This window comes from Sebastes fasciatus, chromosome 24 (genome assembly GCF_043250625.1).
Source record: "Sebastes fasciatus isolate fSebFas1 chromosome 24, fSebFas1.pri, whole genome shotgun sequence".
Lineage (NCBI taxonomy): Eukaryota > Metazoa > Chordata > Actinopteri > Perciformes > Sebastidae > Sebastes > Sebastes fasciatus.
In genome coordinates this window covers 15,586,485-15,606,413 of record NC_133818.1, presented here as the reverse complement: position 1 = coordinate 15,606,413, position 19,929 = coordinate 15,586,485, and the positions used below count along the sequence as shown (strand labels likewise).

The following is a 19,929-nucleotide window of genomic DNA, read 5'->3' as shown; positions in this document are numbered from 1 at the left end:
CCTTTGCTGCTGTACACTGCAAATTTTCCCACTGCGGGACTAATAAAGAAATATCTAATCTTATCTTATCTTATTTTAAATGTATTCCAATTGTTTAACAGACCCTGAAAGTTTTTTGTTTGTTTGTTTTTTATTTTGTTGTTGTTTTTATTCATCTTTTCCTTTCCTTACATTTTATTTTTTGTGTAATTTATGAAAATGCTCTGTGTTAAATATCTGTGAATAACATTCTTTTTCTTAAATAAAAATATTATTTAAAAAAAAAAGTTTTATCAACTCCGTTTGGTCACTAAGTAAATTGGCATCATTGGCTCAATCTGACACTGAGTACAAATATAATATCAATATCATGTGCAACACTACTTTTTACATTCTCATGTGCAATATCACTGTTCATTGTGTGCAATATTAATGTCCAACATGTGCAATATTACTTATTTTTCTGTTTGTTAGCTTACTTTACCTTTTTTATTTTACTTATCTTATCTTATTTACTAATTTTACAAAATGTATCGTACTTAATTGTTATTCTATTAGGCACTAGTGCTAGAAATAGTACTTTTTTTATTTTATACGCTTGAACTTGTAGTAATTTTGTTGTATTTTTTAGCAATCTCTGGTACAAGAATTTCGGGATTAATAAAGTTCTATTTTATCCTATATTATTTTATCTTAATCAATTGGCTCTTCCCGGGGGCTTGGCGCATTTACGTCCCTTCCACACTTCTCGCGAGAGTCAGATACCGGAAGTGTTCAGACGTCTCATGTGATCTCGCTGGAGTAGCTATGTCAAAGTAATTGTTGTTTTCACAGGACGGCTCGTTGAAGAACTTCACGTTTTTAGCCAAAAAGGACGTGTACAAGATGCAGAACGTGATAAACACGGTGAAAGGCACGGCACTCGGTGTGGCGGAGTTTCTCACTCCGGTGTTGAAGGTAAACTTTAAACATTACAGCAGCGAGCTGGCTGCTAGCTGCTGGCTACTGGGAGAGATGTCATTACAGTCATATACAGTAACATCATTACTCCTTGTTGTTAGCGTTATCTGAGGCACTACTTGGATACAGGCTCATAGTATAACATCACATATTTGCACATTTCTTGTAAATGCGCAGCTCCACTATTTAAGTTTCTTTTTAAAACAATATTTTTATTGAATTTTACATATAGATATATATAGATATATACACATACAGACAGACTAACAATATTAATAATTAAATTATACAATGAAATGTTAAGTCAGAATTTCAAAGAAAGAGAGACATGACATTTCATGTGTTTCACATATCTATCAAAGACAATAAATAAAATAAAAGATAATAAATAATAAATAAATACCTCAAAGAAGAAAAAAACCAAAACCCACCACAAATTCCAACAACAGCACACACAGCAGTTTCAATGTGACTACCACTATTTAAGTTAATGCTAATGTTATATCTTTAATATCCCTCTAAGATACAGTTTAGGTTCTGTTAATTGGTTCTGTTTATAATTACAGGAATCAAAATTCAAAGAGACTGGAGTCATCACACCAGAAGAGGTGCGAACATTCTTGTTAATTTGGATTATATGTTGCACTATATGTTGTTATATCTATTCAAAACTATCTGTAAAGCATACTTATTAATCCTCTCTTTTTGGTGTTTTTAGTTCGTAGCAGCTGGAGATCACTTGGTTCACCATTGCCCCACATGGAAATGGTGAGTGTCCACTTGGAGGTGAATCACAGATTTAAGAATTCCTCATGGTAACATCCCCTTTTACATATGTGAAATATTATTATTAGCTCTTGGAACCATGATTGATGTTTGCAGTAATGGTAAATGGTAAATTTATAATAAAGTCTTCTTCAATACAGCATGATGTTCATTTAGTAAATGATGGTCCCATTTAGAGTCAAATAGACCATAAAGCAGGGGAGGCTTTAGGGCGTTGTGATTGACAGGTCGCTGCCACGGTTTTGTCCAGTCTGGGAGTTGTGTTTTCGTCTTACAACTTTAACCCTTTCACAGTGTGTTTTCAGTTCATGACTACTAATTATAACCTTCATGGTCGTCTAAAAATGTTTTACTCAGTGTTTGATCGTACTTAGCTCCACCCTCTCTTGTCACATCTGGTTGCAAATAACCAAGACAGCGACAGCCAAAATGCTGAACTCGAGGCTTCAAAACGGCAGTCCACAAACCGATGGGTGAAGTCACGATGACTACGTCCACTTCTTATATACAGTCTATGGTTACTGCTGGTAATAATGTTAGTGCTGGCACCATCAGTTGTGATTCTGTAAAATGAGGAAAAGGCTTTACAGTAATATCTGACCTTTTGTGGGTGTTGGGTGTGCTCTACCATGCTCACTTCTCTGTTCTTCTTGTTGAATTTCACAGCATAGTGTAATATTCCACTTGTTGAAACCCAGGTTGCATCACACAATTTATTGTCACCTTTTGACACAAAAACTGGGAAACAAATTCAAAACCTTTTTTTTATTGTTGAGTTTTTAGTACGGAAATACTAGTACTAAATCTCAGGTACTGTATGGGCATTGTTATGGAACATGTTGACCATACACATCCATAGTTGTGTGTGATTGTAACCTCTGCTACTCATTGATATTCATTTTTGCCTGTTAATACAAAACTTTTTCTCCCCTGGCACCAAATAGGATAATTCACATTACATTTTAGTCATTTCAACTTGTGTTCCTCTTTAAAAGAAATATGAAAGCAAACCTGAAACAGTAGTTTATAAAACCAAAAACTGGTGTGAAGTAAGTCAAGTTTAAAGTAAGGACAAATAATATGTTTTGTGGTTCCATCCCCTTCAGGGCCGCTGGGGAAGAAGTCAAGGTGAAACCATATTTGCCACAGGATAAACAGTTTCTCCTGACACGCAATGGTAAGAGGACTACTGTTCATTCATTGTTCTTAACTGAATTTTAACTACCACTCCACAATGCCACTCACTCTGTCACTTCAACATTTTGTATTTGTTACATAAACAACTCTCTCTCAGTTCTCCATAAATTAAAAAATCCCCTAGTGAAGCAACTCTGACATTTCCATGGGCGTGACTTTATTTAATTTGCAGTGTGGCACATTGGCTGCATGTCTTTAAAGGAACAGTGTGTAGTATTTAGGAGGCTCTATTGGCAGAAATAGAATAAAATTAGGGCTGTCAATCGATTCAAATATTTTATTGTGATTAACTGCATGTTTGTCCATAGTTAATCACAATTAATCACATATTTTTATCTGTTCAAAATGTACCTTAAAGGGAGATTTCAAGTATTTAATGCTCTTATCAACATGGGAGTGGGTAAATATGCTGCTTTATGCTAAAGTATGTACATATTTATTATTGGAAATCAATTAAGAACACAAAACAATGACAGATATTGTCCAGAAACCCTCACAGGTACTGCATTTAGCATAAAAATATGATCAAATCATAACATGGCAAACTGCAGCCCAACAGGCAACAACAGCTGTCAGTGTGTCAGTGTGCTGACTTGACTATGACTTGCCCCAAACTGCATGTGATTATCATAAAGTTGGCATGTCTGTAAAGGAGAGACTCGTGGGTACCCATAGAACCCATTTACATTCACATATCTGGAGGTCAGAGGTCAAGGGACCCCTTTGAACATGGACATGACAGTGCAGACCTTTAAATTAAAGGGTTTGTGTTGAAACCCACCTCTCTGTGTGTTAACTCTGTGTTTGTGTTCTTGCAGTTCCCTGTTACAAGCGTTGTAAACAGATGGAGTACTCCGATGAGCTGGAAGCCATCATAGAGGAGGACGATGGAGATGGGGGCTGGGTGGACACTTACCACAACTCAGGTTGGACACCATCTCTCAACATCCACGAGCATGGCTGCATCTAGTTCCGTTTTTTCATTGTCAGAAAAACCATGTTGGACTGATATGCAAGTTTAATATGTTGACATTTCTATTTGCTGCGATGCTGTCTTGAAAATACAGCACAAAAAAACTCAAATTCACATCACAGCTGTGGTAATTGCGCGAGCAATGCGGCAGTAATGCCAACGTTCATAACGGACGGTTCTGTAACATCAGTAAAGCTTCAATTTAACCGTAAGATTTCACTTTGCTAGGCGTAATATATATTTTTAATTAATTCAGACTTTGATTCTCGCAATCCGTCGTTTTGGTCACATGAGGTTGGCACGGGTTACCATGGTTACGCGTCTCCAACCGGCAAAGGAGGCTCTCGGGAAGTGACGACGTAAATTACAGCCCAGTGCAGTGCGTCCGACAAGATCCAAACTACTGTTTATTCACACAAAAGCATGTTGAACGATAGTGAACATATTGAGTATGTAGTGCGTAGTATGAGAATTCAGACAAAGCCAACAAGTTACATCAGAACTGGAGAGGATTTCTTCATTCAAAGAAGAGCAAAGAACGGCGCTGAACGTGTAAAGTACGGCGATGTTTAGTTAGTTTGACTGACAGATGGTTCATCAGATCATCTGCCAAGTATTTTTTGAGAGCGCCTGCCCTTTTCCAAATAGTTTCCAATGACGACAGGGTCAGGTTACAACGCCGGGCCTCCTTGAAAAAAGACACTTGGCCGCCAGCCCGGCGCCGGCCTAACAACTCTCCTGGCAGGAAGCCCTGAATTGGATATCGATTAGATTTGCCAGATTCTGAAACCACTCTCTTATCAATTCCAGTTTCTTATGACATCGTGGTTCAGAGTAAAACGATATAAAATAATGATAAAAAACATTTCCTGACACTGTTTTGTTTCAGCAGGTGTGTTAGGAGTCACGGATGCTGTGCGAGAAATTTCACTGGACAATAATAAGGTATGCTTCATGAATGTTTTTGGTTTCATGCTGATTCTGATTGATGTGAAATCCCAAAATTCACATGTAAATGTATTTTTGGTGTTACGGTGGTTAGCACTGTCACGTAGCGCGCACCCTCCAGTTTCCCCTCAGGTATACACTGTTACCTCTGTCAGCACTTTCACCTTTGTTTGCACAGTGTAGCGCTGTTAGCACCATTAGCTGCTAGCCGAAATGGTGTTTAGTTTTTAAAATTGTGACCACTTTGTTTCAATTGTTTTTGAAGATGCAAATAGGTCCTTTTTTAATTTGTATTCCTCTAGGACAAGAATATGAATGCCAAATCTGCAGCACGTTGTGATGAAGATGACGATGAAGATGACGATGAAGATGGAGAAGCGGCAGATATGGAAGGTACTCGCATCCCACCAGTAACGAAGCAGTCATTTTGTCTCTTTCAGGCCGCCTGTAATTGAACTCATGTTGATGTCTTTCCAGAGTACGAGGAAAGTGGCCTGTTGGAAACCGATGAGGTAAACGCCTCGAAGGGGTCGCCGCATGTCATTTACTGTGTGATCTGATGCCAGTTATCGTCAGCCCAGCTACCACCTTACACTTCTTTCCCCTGTCTAGGCGACCTTGGACACCAGTAAAATGGTTGAAACCAAAGCCAAAGCAGACCCTGGGTGTGAAGACGCCATCCTCCAGACTAGAACATATGACCTGTACATCACATATGATAAATACTACCAGACCCCTCGACTCTGGCTGTTTGGATACGATGAAGTATGTACCATAAGGCACCCCTGAGCAAATAACCTCTGTCTGTCTGTCTGTCTGTCTGTCTGTGTGTCCTTCACATACCTCGAGAACCGCTCATCCCATCATAATGAAGGAAACCAATGATGTGGTGTTGATATTCTTTTGCTTCAAGCTGCAGCAAGTGATGTTTGAAAAACTAGGGCAGAGAAACTCACATAGACACAACACTGATAAACTATCAGCTCATCCAGCTGTTGTGGTGTCTCCCAGGACAGGCAACCGCTGTCTGTAGAACAGATGTACGAGGACATCAGCCAGGACCATGTGAAGAAGACGGTCACCATTGAGAATCACCCCAACCTTCCTCCCCCTGCCATGTGCTCTGTCCACCCCTGCAGGTGAGAGAAACCTAACCTTCCTCTTTAGAAGCACACATGCAGGTGGAGTTTGAGAGCAATTTCACCATCGTTATTTGGAGTTTAGATTTGGAGTGTTCCTGTATCCTCTTTATACATGATGCAGCACGTCATACTAATATCCTTACATTGCTGATCACAAGATCACAAACACTTGAGCAGCACTCAACTGCTCTCCTATTTCTGTTGGCTGCAGCTGTTTTTAGCCGCCTGTTGTTACACAGAGAAAAAACTTGTTAAAAAAGCGTTTTTCTCATTGCACATGTTGCATCTCATAGACATTTTGTTCACATGCTCTGATATATTACTATCAGCCATTGTCTATGAGCTACATATTATGATAATAACCTTTGGCTGATCCAACCTTTACTTTCAGACATGCTGAAGTGATGAAAAAGATCATTGAGACTGTGGCAGAAGGGGGAGGAGAGCTGGGAGTGCATATGTATCCTTTCATGGTAATAACCGCTTACATGTCAACAACAGTTTTGGTTAAGGTACTATGGGGAGGATATTTACTAAGGTTTTGTGGCCTATTCTTAGCCACGAAACAGCCAAATTGTGTTTGCCCTTATTTACTAAAGGACCAACTAAATGTATTTTATTTTATTTTATTTTATTTTATTTTATTTTATTTTATTTTATTTTATTTTATTTTATTTTATTTTATTTTATTTTATTTTATTTTATTTAAAGGCATTGCTGTTCGGAGCCACACAATATGGGAGGAGGGAATGGAAATTTATGCAGTTTCTTCTGCGCCTGAGTTTTCCCTGCAGACTGACCACTGCGAGGAAACTGCGTCGGAAATGTAACTTAAATTTAACTGCGACAGTGCAGCACTGTTTTATCACACAGAAGGAGAGAGAATGACTGAGCGAGAGAAAAATGCAAATTAAAAGACGCAAGTTATTTTTGCGAAGCACAAGACAAAAAAAGCAGCAGCGACAGCCTGTTAGTCTTCTGTTTCCATCAGGTCCCCCTGTCTGTTTTTTAATGTTAATGGCTGACAGCAGCTCCGGTCCAGTGGAATATGATTAGTTATTTCTAAGTTAATTACAGAAACAATCTAGTCAAACAAGGTTTAAAAAGATTTACCAAAAGTCTCCCACTGATCTTTAATAATTTGTTTGATCACTTACCTTTTTGTTAAGCTGTCAACATCAGGCTGTTTAAGTAATCTTTCCTCACATATAGCCCTCTTCTTGCACGACGAATGTATGCTTTCAGCTCTATCAACTATCAACGTGCATCAAAACTTATTTAGCGTATCCCAGTGGTTACAGCACATGTCGATTCCAGCCTTTTCTGCATGTCATACCCCTCTGTCTCAGTAAATACCCCGCTAAATTAACAGATTGCGGGGTTACACAGTTACATTATGGTGCATTCAAGCTCTATTCAGTAAAAAAAGACTATTGGGCGAAGGTAAATTCTAACGTTATCATGGTGTTTTCAAATGTAATCATTTAAAATTAAGTTTTTGTTAAGAAAAACTTGAATAAATCCAGTTGTTTGAAGGAGATGTTTTCACAGCAATATAAAATAGGTAATAGAGAGGGAATTATGAGACTGCTAGACTTTTCCTCTCGGGTCACCATCGGGGCAAAATGTCATAACGTCATGTGTTACTGTTTTTGTAACTTCCTTCCTGTTATTTCCCTCCGTGCTCCTCCGTGTTTTCTTTAACCGAGCCTTTCAGGTATCTTCTGATTTTCCTCAAGTTCGTCCAGGCTGTCATTCCCACAATAGAATATGACTACACGAGACACTTCACCATGTAGCTTCGTAGATCTGCCTCTGCTGATGCGACATTGGGAAAGATCGGCTTTTCTGCCTCTGTGTTGAGATTCTATCTGGTCTGGTCTGATTACAACCAGTTTGTGGAGTGTTTTTGTATTACTCTGAGACACTTTGCGGTGGCTGCAGGACATGGGGAATGTTGGAGGTATGTGACAAAACTGTCTGTTAAAGGAACAGTCTGACATTTTTGGGAAACAGACTTGTTAAAAAGAGCAATATCAGTTTAATCTGTGTGCATTCAGTGCAGAGGATAAACGTGTTGCTAGCCTAGCTGTGGCGTGAAAAGTGCACCTTTCAAAGCTGTCTTATTTAAATGTTGTATCATTTTAGGGCTGTGTGGAGTCTGCATGTTTTCCCCGTGTTGGCGTGGGTTTACTCCGGGTGCTCCGGTTTCCTCCCACAGTCCAAAGACACACAGGTTCATTGTTGACTCTAAATTGCCTGTAGGTGTGAATGTGAGCGTGACTGGTTGTCTGTTTCTAAGTGTGAGAGTCTGGTGACCTGTCCAGGGTGTACTTTTGACAAAGCTGGCTAGTACTTTCCTCCTACTTCCAGTCTTTGTGCTAAGCTAAGCTAAGCCAACCACGTCCCGGACACACAGAAATGAAACTGATATCCATCTTTTCATCGGAGTAAGACTGAGTCAAAATCGTCCCAAAAGTTGGACTGTACCTCTGATGTTTCTCTACAGGTTTAACGTTGTGACCACAATGTGGTGAGCTCTCACAAAGTTCTTGTTAATTATACAAAACTCACCCCATTCCACACTGCTTAGCTGCTTGAAATGTAAGAAAAATAAATGAAACCCTGGTCTTTTCAAAGCGTCAGCTGCTTGCGTTATTAGAAAATGAGACGGGTTACAGCAGAACAAGCTGGTTTTATCAGAGCTTTTTCACTGAAAACAGCTGCCTGCCACTGCTGGAAACCAGGTTGATGAGAAAGGTGAACAAGTTGTGGGCCATAAAACCAAAACCATTAGCATGCCCTTCACTGCCTCTAGTCATCTGTTTATGTACATCCTTTAATTGTACAACTACAAATAATATTCAAAAGATGTTGGCTATTGGTAGGAAATGTATGTTTTATTGCTAAAATCACTGTCTAAATGTCTCTGTACCTGACAGCAGCATTGATAGAAGCCTCTCTGCAGTGCTTATTATTGCTTCCATTCTGACGCACCTTGCAGAAGGCAACCCCATTATTGTAAATCAGCTCTCTATGCCAGTTTGTCTTAATACTTCATTCTCTGAATGTGTTGATGACCAGGTCTTTTCATTCACCCATGGTGGTTGGCTCATACGCTTTTTTTGTGTTTTACTTCTCCCTCCTCTGTAGCTCGTGTCAGGACCTTGAGATGTGATGTAACACTACCTATTGTGTCTAAGAGCTATGTGAAGGTTGGCGCTATCTATTGTGCAGCAATATCACATTATTGTCACAAGCCTCTCTGTGTACTTCAATAAACCCTTCCATGAATTTCTGGTCTATTCTGTTGATAAGATTTTGAATTATAAACTATATTTGGCTCATCGCAGTAACACATGTCTGACAGTACAACTAAAGTACCTTCTTCGGTAATCCTCGCTCTACTTTCCTTGTTTTCCTGATGATTGGATAAAATATACACTCTGTACTGCCTGATGGCCCAGTCTCCCGATACATGAACATGAATCAATAAAGATTATCCCAACTATTGCAAACTGAATGCTATTTGTGTGTATTTATTGTGGTGGTGGTGGGAGTGAAAGCACTAAATCTAAATTCTCTAGTTTGATCCATCCATCCTCTGAATGCTCTAGGTCTCTAGTTTGATCCATCCATCCTCTGAATGCTCTAGGTCTCTAGTTTGATCCATCCATCCTCTGAATGCTCTAGGTCTCTAGTTTGATCCATCCATCCTCTGAATGCTCTAGGTCTCTAGTTTGATCCATCCATCCTCTGAATGCTCTAGGTCTCTAGTTTAAACCATCCATCCTCTGAATGCTCTAGTTTGATCCATCCATCCTCTGAATGCTCTAGGTCTCTAGTCTGATCCATCCATCCTCTGAATGCTCTAGGTCTCTAGTTTGATCCATCCATCCTCTGATTGCTCTAGGGTCCTCTGATTTCTCTGATTTTGTGGCTGTTAAGTTTCATGAGGCTGTGATTATCCTAGAGGTCACCACAGGTCATTTTTATACAGTGAGGTCAAATTTTAAAAAATGATCTCACTATGTGAAATGTCTCCTATGGGGACTAACATCATCACACATGAATACAGTTGAGCTCATTGGATCCACTAGAGTCTCAGCTTTACAGTGATACCCAATTTATGTAATTCAAGACTGTTTAGGGACCCCAGTATGCAGAAATATTCTGTCAAGCTACTAGTTTGTTTTTCCTCTGCTGCTGCTGCTCCATATTCAGACCAGCAGGTGGCGGTAGTGTACCTGAAGGCTGTGCCGTGTACTACCAGCAGACACCACCACAGCAGAAGAAGGAGAAGCTGTCAGTATGGTCAGTGAGCAGTACGCAGCGTGTAGCAGCAGCATGAGCTGGAGGATGTTTGTGCTCAACCCGGCCGTCCTGCTCTGTGTGTACGGCTTCTTCTCCAACCTGCGGCCGTCGGAGCCGTTCCTCACCGCCTACCTGCTGGGACCGGACCAGAACCTGACGGAGACTCAGGTCAGCTAGCTGCTAGCTGAGAGACTCAGCACTGACTGCTTATTACAACACGTTGCGTCACATCTTAACCTGACACAGTTAACACTTGTTATAGAAGAGTAATAATATCATATATAGTCTATTATAACCTTTCAGCATGTTGTAATTCAAGTGTTCTGAGAGAAAACTAGACTTCTGCTCCTCCTCAGAGACTTTGACCAATCACAGGTCTGACATTATGAGAATAAAGTTGTAATATTACGAGAATAAAGTCATAAGTTTACGAGAAAAAAGGCGTAATATTATGAGAACAACGTCATAATATTATGAGAATAAAGTCATAAGTTTACGAGAAAAAAGGCGTAATATTATGAGAACAACGTCATAATATTATGAGAATCAAGTCAGAAGTTTACGAGAAAAAAAGTTGCAATATTATGAGGATAAAATTATAATATTACAAGAATAAAGTCATAAGTTTACGAGAAAAAAGGCATAATATTATGAGAATCAAGTCAGAAGTTTACGAAAAAAAAGGCGTAATATGAGAATAAAGTTATAATATTACAAGAATAAAGTCATAAGTTTCCGGGAAATAAAGTTGCAATATTATAAGGATAAAGTTATAATATTACAAGATTAAAGTCATAAATTTACGAGCAAAAAGGCATAATATTATGAGAATAAAGTCAGAAGTTTACGGGAAATAAAAGTCGTATATTATGATAATAAAGTCATAATATTATGAGAATAAAGTCAGAAGTTTACGAAAAAAAAGGCGTAATATTATGAGAATAAAGTCATAATATTATGAGAATAAAGTCAGAAGTTTATGGGAAATAAAAGGCGTAATATTATGAGAATAAAGTCAGAAGTTTACGGGAAATAAAAGGCGTAATATTATGAGAATAAAGTCATAATATTATGAGAATAAAGTCAGAAGTTTACGGGAAATAAAAGGTGTAATATTATGAGAATAAAGTCAGCAGTTTACAAGAAAAAAAAGTCATATTACGAGAATAAAGTCAAAGAATATATTCAAACAACAGTTCAGTAGACAACACGTTTTTGGCATCATTGGGCAAAAATTCCATAATAACCGTTCAACATATTGTAATTCAAGTGTTCTGAGAGAAAACTAGAGTTCTGCACCTCCTCACAGGTGACCTGAAAGTTTTACCTGCCACAGCCAACATTTATCCTGTAGTCGGCAGGTGGCTGGTGCTAATTTCATTCCCTGCTGCCGGGTCACAACCTTTCTCACTTTACAGCTAAACAGTGCACTACAAGATGTTTCTGAAAACATCTGAGGAGAGAAATAGGCATTACAGTAACAGGAAGACCTTAATGAATAATTTAAGCCATTTGTTATAAATATTTGACACGTGAAAGAAAAGATGAAGTAATTCATGAGGACAGAAATGTTGCTGCATTTCCTAACGCACGGACGGAGACTAAAGCTGTGATGTTGCGTTGTGTTTCTTGTTACACCACTACTAGAGCTGCCTGTTCCTCGTGCTGAACATGTTTCTTCATTACATGGCCCTGCCTCTGACTCCATTTCTTTAGTATCCACCTTTTCTTAGCATGCACATGTACATTTAAGATTGACATAAAAGGGAAGCCTGCGTTGACTGGTTTACATGCAGTAGGTTGTGCCCCGAGGCTCACAGGCACCCTTAATGTGATGTGACAGTTTAAATCTTGAGCAAACAATCCAATAAGCTCCATATTCTACTATTCTAGCAGCCATCCGTATAGAAAAACACTGTTGATGTGTTGATTGCTTCATAACAATACAAGTGGATGTTAATGGCTCAGTCCTTTTCAGGCTAGCCCAAACGACAGGCCACAGACAGAATAATCCCTCATTGTCGGATCCGTTGGAATTTCTGCTTAATCCGAAAATAATTAGCTCCATAAAGTTCTGAACTGGCCTCGAGTCATGGAAAAACTGGTTCAGGAGCCGATTTTTGACTAACTCAAGATCTGTCAAGGAAATCACAGCATTGTTCCTTGACTTGAAAAAGGCTTTTGATGCTGTTCTACACAAACTCCTACTTTGGAAACTAACTAAAAAAAGCTTGTCTTTGACTCTGCAGGGAGGAGTCAGGATGTCCGTTGTGCTTGGGTCATTGTGGTTGTGCAAACTATAGGTATGCACTCAATCCAGTTCTTAACGGCTCAGGGAAATGTCAGAATGAACTTGATCAACAGATTGTACCGACTGTTTGAGGTGTTCTACCGTTTGTCTTTCCTGTATGTACCCTGGGAAGCAGCATTGATGCTGAGGGGATTGAAATAACTGAACTAAAGTCAATGTTATAGTGCTGGGACGATACACCTATCTCCAGATTCGATACCATCACAATACGTGGCTGCTCCCGATTCGACATGTATCGCGATTTTTAAGTATTGCGATTCGATATTACGATTTATTGTGATTTTTGTTGACTTCTTCTAACTCTAGACTATGGGGGAAAAGTTAAATCATACACTTCTAGGGACTTTTACTTTGGAAAATCTTTAAATGAATCCAGTAAAAATGTTTGATTTTCAGCATGTATGTAGTCAGAGATGTCCTGAAGTCAAATATATCAGTCATTGTGCCACATCCAATCAATTTCAGCAAACATCCCGGTATGATTTAATGCAAAAAAAAGTGAAGGTATCAGAAACACATTACTACTTTGCAGTTAAATAATTGAACAATTATTTTATTCCAACAGGACGAGTAAATAATAAAATGAGCTCCACCTTTACCAGCTGCAACATTAAAGTGATGAACACATTAATTAGAATACAATAATATACATTATTCTGCATAATGAGTACTTTTATGTTTTAAGTATTCAGATGCTACTATTTTTGCACTTTTACTTTTGAATGCAGGACTCTTACTTGTAACAGAGTATTTCTACATGGTAGTATTCCTACTTTTACTGAAGTACAAGATCTGAGTACTTCTTCCACCACTGCATGTGCTATAATACAATAAACATGTAATACAATACTAATATAATATAACAATATAACCTGTAATAGAAAATGTTTACTTAATGTCATAACCATATTGACCTTGCTTTGTTTGGTAAACCAATAGTGAGGTAAAGATCAGGGGAAGTAAACATGAAGTGTAATTAGGAAGACTGCTGTTAAGTCCTGAAGCTGTTCACCTGAATGTACATAAGCATGGGACTCGAGTGCTCTGAGGTGTAGAGATGGTGAACTCCAGCAACACTTCTGCTTCAAAACTCTCTCACCTTACTCAAAAGGCACAACCACAAATATTAATACTACATAAAATACAGTTAGTAAGAACAATACAACTAATTTACCGGTCTCAATTCAACTGTGTACAAGAAAAGTCACTGTGGTGAGAAAGCCTGCATGTTTTTGACAGCTTATTTGTAGAGGAATTTTGCTCTTCTCTCCTTCTGAGTGGAGAAACCTCTCTTGTTAAAGTCAGGAATGTCTCTGACCAGTTTCTTTCCTATGTGTTTTGGATAGACATGCTTCCTGTGACTGCTCTGTGTTAAACCTGGAATCTACCGGGAGAACAAAAATATGAATGCAAATAATTTATTTTGCACAGAAGATTTTCTATCATATTTTACACATATTACTGGGTGCATTCCATATTTAAAACACACAAATACTGACAATTTGTATAATTTGTATTATTAGTATTATTATTATTATTAGTAGTAGTGGTAATGTTTTTTTGTGTGTGACTCAGGGAGGGCGGAGCCCTAGCGCCCTCTATTGGCCGGCCGCCACTAGTGTGACTACGTCCGGTTTTCAAAATAAGGTGTTAACCAAGGGAACTGTATATACAAAGTACATATATGGAAATAACACTGAATGGATTATATTCACCAGAAGTATAAAACATTACATGTCCCTTATACATTAAAAAGAAAATTGCAACTAATGTGTGAGGGAAATGTCTTTATTCTTTGATTTTTGGGATGCTGGTAAAAAATGTAATAAATAAGTCCTGACAATGAGTGATATATTTGACTTCAGAACATTTCTGACTACATACATGCTGAAAATCAAACATTTTAATGTATTGTCGATTTTTTTTTCCAAATTAAAAGTCCTTAGAAGTGTATGATTCAACTTTTCCCCATGGTCTAGTGTTAAAAAAGTTAACAAAAATCACAATAAATCATGATATCGAACTGCAATACTTGTAGAATCACAATACTTAAAAATCGCAATACATATTGAACTGGCACCCAAGTATCGTGATAGTATCGATTCAGGAGATAGGTGCATCGTCCCAGCCCTAGTGTTTGGATTTAAAATGTGAGGCTGCAGGTCGTATCCACGTGGACCCTCCAGCGTTTTCTACTTTCTCCTTTCAGCTCGCTGCGGTTTGTTTTGGGACGGATATGACGTCATGTTATTCAGTCTACAACAAAAGTGGTAACTTCCTTCTACTTCCGCATAGACTCAAATTAAGCAAATATATTGATTCTGGCATTCAAAATTTTAAATCGTAAGAAAAAAATTGCGATACATAGATGATTTTTCCCACCCCTAAAATGTAATGGAATTGAAATCTTATTGCTGTAAATTTTCATTTGTTCTCTGCAGGTCGTCAATGAAATCTATCCAATTTGGACGTATTCCTACCTGGCGTTGCTGTTCCCCATCTTCCTGGCCACCGACTACCTCCGTTATAAGCCCGTACTGGTCCTGCAGGCCACCAGCTTAGTAGTTACCTATGTGATGTTGCTGAAGGCGCGGGGCATGCTGGCCATGCAGCTCCTGGAGTTTTTCTTTGGACTGGCTACGGCCTCGGAGGTGGCCTACTACTCCTACATCTACAGCGTGGTGGAGCCGGCACACTACCAGAGAGTGACGGGTTACTGCCGCAGCATCACTCTGTTTGGATCGGCTGCTGGATCTCTGACCGGTCAGCTCCTGCTCTCCGTGGCCAAAGTTCAGCTGGTCCACCTCGTCATCATCACTCTGGCGTCGGCCGCCGTGGCCTTCGTCGCTCCCTGGTTTCTACCCATGCCCAAGAGGAGTTTGTTCTTCCACAAGAGCCCGGGAGCGGCGGAGGAGAAGCCGCGCAGCAGCACGGCCCTGTTGGACAAGGATGAGGATTCAGAGAGGAAGTTGCCTCTCAACAGCCAGGACGTCTCCACGGTGAGTGAAACTCTGCACCAGGGTCACAATAGGGATGTTAATAATGTGAATACCTGTATTTGTATGACAAGACCCACTCACTCTCCATGCAGATATCCAGGTCGTCTGAGACAGGAAGTCACCGCAGTGGTCTCGTGGAGGTGTTACGGATACTGTTCAACGACTTCCTGAAGTGCTACAGATGCCGGCCCCTGCTGGCCTGGTCGCTGTGGTGGGCTCTGGCAACCTGCGGCTACTTCCAGGTCATCAACTACGCTCAAGCACTGTGGGAGAACGTTCGTCCATCCCAGGACTATGAAATCTACAACGGCTATGTCGAGACGCTGTCCACACTGCTAGGTGAAGGGGGCACAAAAGTAGGCTGACAAAATAATCAAAACTCAAGGTCTAGTGTCTGGTATTTCTAACCGTCTGTGTTCTACTGGTCCACAGGGGCTCTGGCAGCTCTGCTGGTGGGCTACCTGCCTGTGTGCTGGTCTCTGTGGGGGGAGCTGACTCTGTGTGTCCTCTCCCTGATCATGGCTGTGTGTGTGTTCGTCATGGACACAATTAGGAACATCTGGATATGTTACGGTTCATACATCCTCTTCAGAGCCATATACATGCTGCTCATCACTGTGGCTACGTAAGTACAAAGAGGCAGTTCTTCTTCTCACTCACTGCATATTTATCTGTTCAAATGTACCTTAAAGGGAGATTTGTCGAGTATTTAATACTCTTATCAACATGGGAGTGGGCAAATATGCTTGCTCTATTATTGGAATTCAATTAACATCACAAAACAATGACAGATATTGTCCAGAAACCCTCACAGGTACTGCATTTAGTATCAAACAATATGCTCCAATCATAACATGGCAAACTGCAGCCCATTTAGATGTCAGCTTTCTTAACCACTACAGAGCTTTCTTCTTTCTCTTTTTGAATTAGATATTAAAGAGAGACCGTGTCAAAACTTTCCTCACATATCTCTTGATGTTTTCCTGTCGCCTGCCCTCTGACCTTTCAGATATCAGATCGCAGCCACTCTCAACATGCAGCGCTACGCCCTGGTGTTTGGAGTGAACACCTTCGTGGCCCTGCTGCTGCAGTCTCTCCTCACTGTGGTGGTGGTGGACTCCGCCGGCCTCGGCCTCGATGTCTTCACTCAGGTGAGGAGGAACAACAAGCTCTGCCACCCTGAGTTGTAGGGGCGGGAAATGAAATCGATTCACCAATGTGTCACGATTTTATAAATAGAATTTTTTTGAATGCCAAAATCGATATATTTGCTTCATTTGAGTCTATGTCGAGGTAGAAGGAAGTTACCGCTTTTATTGTTGTAGTCTGAGTAACGTGACGTCATATCTGTTCCAACCAAAACAAACCGCAGCGAGACGTGACGAAGTAGACGTTAGAGGATGTAGACACGTGGGACTACGTCCGGTTTTCAAAATAAGGTGTTAATGAAAAGATGTGCGAGGGGAAATGTTTTTAATCTTTGATTTTTGGGTTGCTAGAAAAAAATTTAATAAATAATTCCTGACAATGACATATGATATATTTGACTTCAGGACATCTCTGACAACATACATGCTGAAAAACAAACATTTTACTGTATTAATTTAGAGATTTTCCAAAGTAAAAGTCCCTAGAAGTGTATGACTCAACTTTTTCCCACGGTCTAGGGTTGACAAAAATCACAATAAATCGTAATATCGAATCGCAATACTTAAAAATCAGCACCCAAGTATCATGATAGTATGGAATCAGGCGATCGGTGAATCGTCCCAGCCCTACTCAGTTGCCGATGACAACATACTTGGAGGCAGCTATGCTGTTTATCCACCTCCCACAGTGTAGATTTCATTGATGGTTGTCTTGTTTCCTTCCCTCAGTTCCTCATCTACGGCGGCTACTTTGCTGTCATTTCTACGGTCTTCCTCGTCGCTGGGCTTTGCAATTTGGCCTCCAGGAGGCGCTCCAAGCAGGAGGACGAGGTCCAGGAGGACGAGGTCCTGGACGACAGCCGAGCAGAAACGGAGTCGGACTCTCCTCCAATCAGAGACGCCAGCTCCTGCAGATAGGTCATAACGATAGATATCGATTTAGCTTCTCACATACTAAAACACCACAGGTGAGTGAGCTTCAGTAATCTCTCCAGCCACATAGTGTCTTCATTGTATTGTTCTGTATAATTACTACTACTACTCACTGTGGCTTTGCCTTAAAACACTTCAAGCAGTATTAATCCATTTTGGCCACTATATGGCAGAAGATCTCCAGAACAAGTTGACAGACGCACAGCCCGGACATATTATAATTATATTGTTACGGTTAATGTGTTAGCGATGGACGCTGTTAACACGCTGAGCACCGAGACTGAACTATACAGAAAATGTGCGGTATAACCAAAAAACAATGAGCAAAAAGAGCTGCTGATGTGAGTGATACATCATCGTATGTTTCACTTTAGATATTCGATTCAATAAAAAAAAGATGCAGCTTTAAAAGACCACTCTTCGTTGATCACACAAATCATCTGTTAAACGTCGCACAATGTTACATTTCCCAGCTTATTGAAGTTGGTGCCTTTTTATACTTGATGTAAAACGCTAAATGAACACTAAGAATGGTACCTTTTTAATAGTACTTCTATGTTATATATTTGACACCAGCCAAAAAATATATTTTTATATGTATTATTTCCTCCTGTAAGTGCTTAGATTGTGTACAATCATTGATACCGATGAGGAGTTATCTGTATCAGGTTTATCTTGAATGAATGAAACGAGGCTGCTGAAGGCTTGAACTGTTACGCCTGTTAGGGCTGCTTGTATCTGTTATGTGCAGTACTGCAATGAACATGTTGTATACCTTACTACGTCGTCTATTAGGCTACTTGTTAGTAGATGCATTCGTTGTTGGTTTGGCTGTGCATATGGGATTTGGTGACAATAAGACAAATATAGAATATAAAGTGATGACCAAATTTATTGTCTGACATCAACCAATACATTTTAAAGAAATAAGAAATAATGGCCAAATTTAAGCAACAAATACCTGCAGTGGAAAACACATCACACACACACTGTACTCTACAAAGCAACAGTGCTAGTTACATACCAGATCTTTGAGCACTTCAGATGATGCCTTTTCCTTTTCCACTGTCCAAATGTTATACACAGATTTTTTTATTATTTGTTTGTGTAGGCAACTAGGCGTTGAGCCAGCCTTTAGTTTTTTATTATTATTGTCATTAACTCTCATGTGTCACTTAATATCAATAAAAACTATTCATAACTTTAGCTCTAATATAAGTTTATTTGTTATGCAGTACAATCACAGCGATGCTTCATGTTAATTTGTGTATAAATACGATTGCAAGATTTGACTATCTGTAAAAAATGCACGAAAAATTCACAAATATTTGACAATATTTATAAACAGCAAGCACTTCAACACCAAAATGTTAATGAACTCAACGCTGGAAATATACAGGCCTAGACTGTATGTGGAATAGTGAATTATTTAAGTGAGTATTTATTTGTAAAATAGTTTAAATTGTATCCAAGTTGGATGAAACACATTTGTCACTACTATTAATATTACTCTATTGCTAATTTCTCTAAGTACAACAGCAATAAGCAAATTGATTTAAACATACGGCCTTTTATCTGTATAAAATATGGATGTAGTGTCCATGACGGTTTCTGAAGAAGCTCAAAGTGGGTGCCATGGTGGTCCACAGGAAGGGGTGGGACTTCACCTCCCTATTTAATATTATACATATTAAATATATACACTCAATATAATATTAAAACAGCAGTTTTTGGCACTTCTTCGGCTTCTTTTGTCAGCCACTTGGTGAAACGCCGACTCTTCTTTATTCCTCCTTGAAGTTTTATGTGTACTAAGTGTATTCAGTGGAGGACTTGCCGCCTCCGGAAACCCTCTCTTACTGTACATCTCACTCGGTGTATTGACAGTTAGGCGTTGTGTGTGTGTTCATTCCAGATCTCTGTTAAGTCCTTGACATGAAATCCTGTCTGTGTAGTTTGTTACCTGCCTGGAAGGTGTGTTGTGGTGGTACTAAACACAGTACACACGTTCAAAGTTGCTGTCTCTATGCAATGACTATGACAATATGTTTTTGTCTAATAATATGTTAACATGTTTTTGTGTTATGTATGTATTGGTGTGTATTTTCACTGTTCATTTTGTTATTTTAAAATCATACTTAATATCTTTAAATAAACAGAAATAACATCTACTGTCCAATGTTTGTTTTTTCAGAAAACAGGAGTAGACAGCCACACTAGCATCTCCTTGAGGCTGTGC

General features: G+C 39.3%; 2 protein-coding genes across 3 annotated transcripts; both read left to right on the top strand.

The window, feature by feature from the left end:
* The first annotated feature begins 730 nt into the window (after nucleotides 1-730).
* atg3 (autophagy related 3) lies at nucleotides 731-9,508 on the top strand. 2 transcript variants are annotated; one of them, XM_074627037.1, is made up of 12 exons: nucleotides 731-936; nucleotides 1,506-1,547; nucleotides 1,658-1,707; nucleotides 2,832-2,902; nucleotides 3,741-3,848; nucleotides 4,785-4,840; nucleotides 5,146-5,236; nucleotides 5,321-5,355; nucleotides 5,456-5,608; nucleotides 5,855-5,982; nucleotides 6,377-6,445; nucleotides 7,703-9,508. In XM_074627037.1, exons 1-12 carry the CDS (start codon nucleotides 865-867, stop codon nucleotides 7,782-7,784), a joined length of 957 nt encoding a protein of 318 aa, XP_074483138.1. In that variant the 5' UTR covers nucleotides 731-864; the 3' UTR covers nucleotides 7,785-9,508. The 2 variants fall into 2 exon arrangements, with proteins under 2 accessions (XP_074483138.1, XP_074483139.1); XM_074627038.1 differs by having other exon boundaries at nucleotides 732-936; nucleotides 4,788-4,840.
* Nucleotides 9,509-10,264: 756 nt separating this feature from the next.
* Nucleotides 10,265-19,859, top strand: slc19a2 (solute carrier family 19 member 2). The gene is made up of 6 exons (XM_074627015.1): nucleotides 10,265-10,467; nucleotides 15,052-15,609; nucleotides 15,702-15,948; nucleotides 16,042-16,234; nucleotides 16,619-16,760; nucleotides 17,487-19,859. The coding sequence occupies exons 1-6, from the start codon at nucleotides 10,297-10,299 to the stop codon at nucleotides 17,673-17,675; spliced, it is 1,500 nt and encodes a 499-aa protein (XP_074483116.1). The 5' UTR covers nucleotides 10,265-10,296; the 3' UTR covers nucleotides 17,676-19,859.
* The last annotated feature ends 70 nt before the right edge of the window (nucleotides 19,860-19,929 follow it).

Coding starts and splice junctions, on each gene's coding strand:
- slc19a2 (XM_074627015.1), top strand. CDS start 10,297: ATGGTCAGTGAGCAGTACGCAGCGTGTAGCAGCAGCATGAGCTGGAGG. Junction 15,610..15,701: donor ACAGCCAGGACGTCTCCACG/GTGAGTGAAACT, acceptor CTCTCCATGCAG/ATATCCAGGTCGTCTGAGAC. Junction 15,949..16,041: donor GACGCTGTCCACACTGCTAG/GTGAAGGGGGCA, acceptor ACTGGTCCACAG/GGGCTCTGGCAGCTCTGCTG.
- atg3 (XM_074627037.1), top strand. CDS start 865: ATGCAGAACGTGATAAACACGGTGAAAGGCACGGCACTCGGTGTGGCG. Junction 937..1,505: donor TTCTCACTCCGGTGTTGAAG/GTAAACTTTAAA, acceptor TTATAATTACAG/GAATCAAAATTCAAAGAGAC. Junction 5,237..5,320: donor AGAAGCGGCAGATATGGAAG/GTACTCGCATCC, acceptor ATGTCTTTCCAG/AGTACGAGGAAAGTGGCCTG.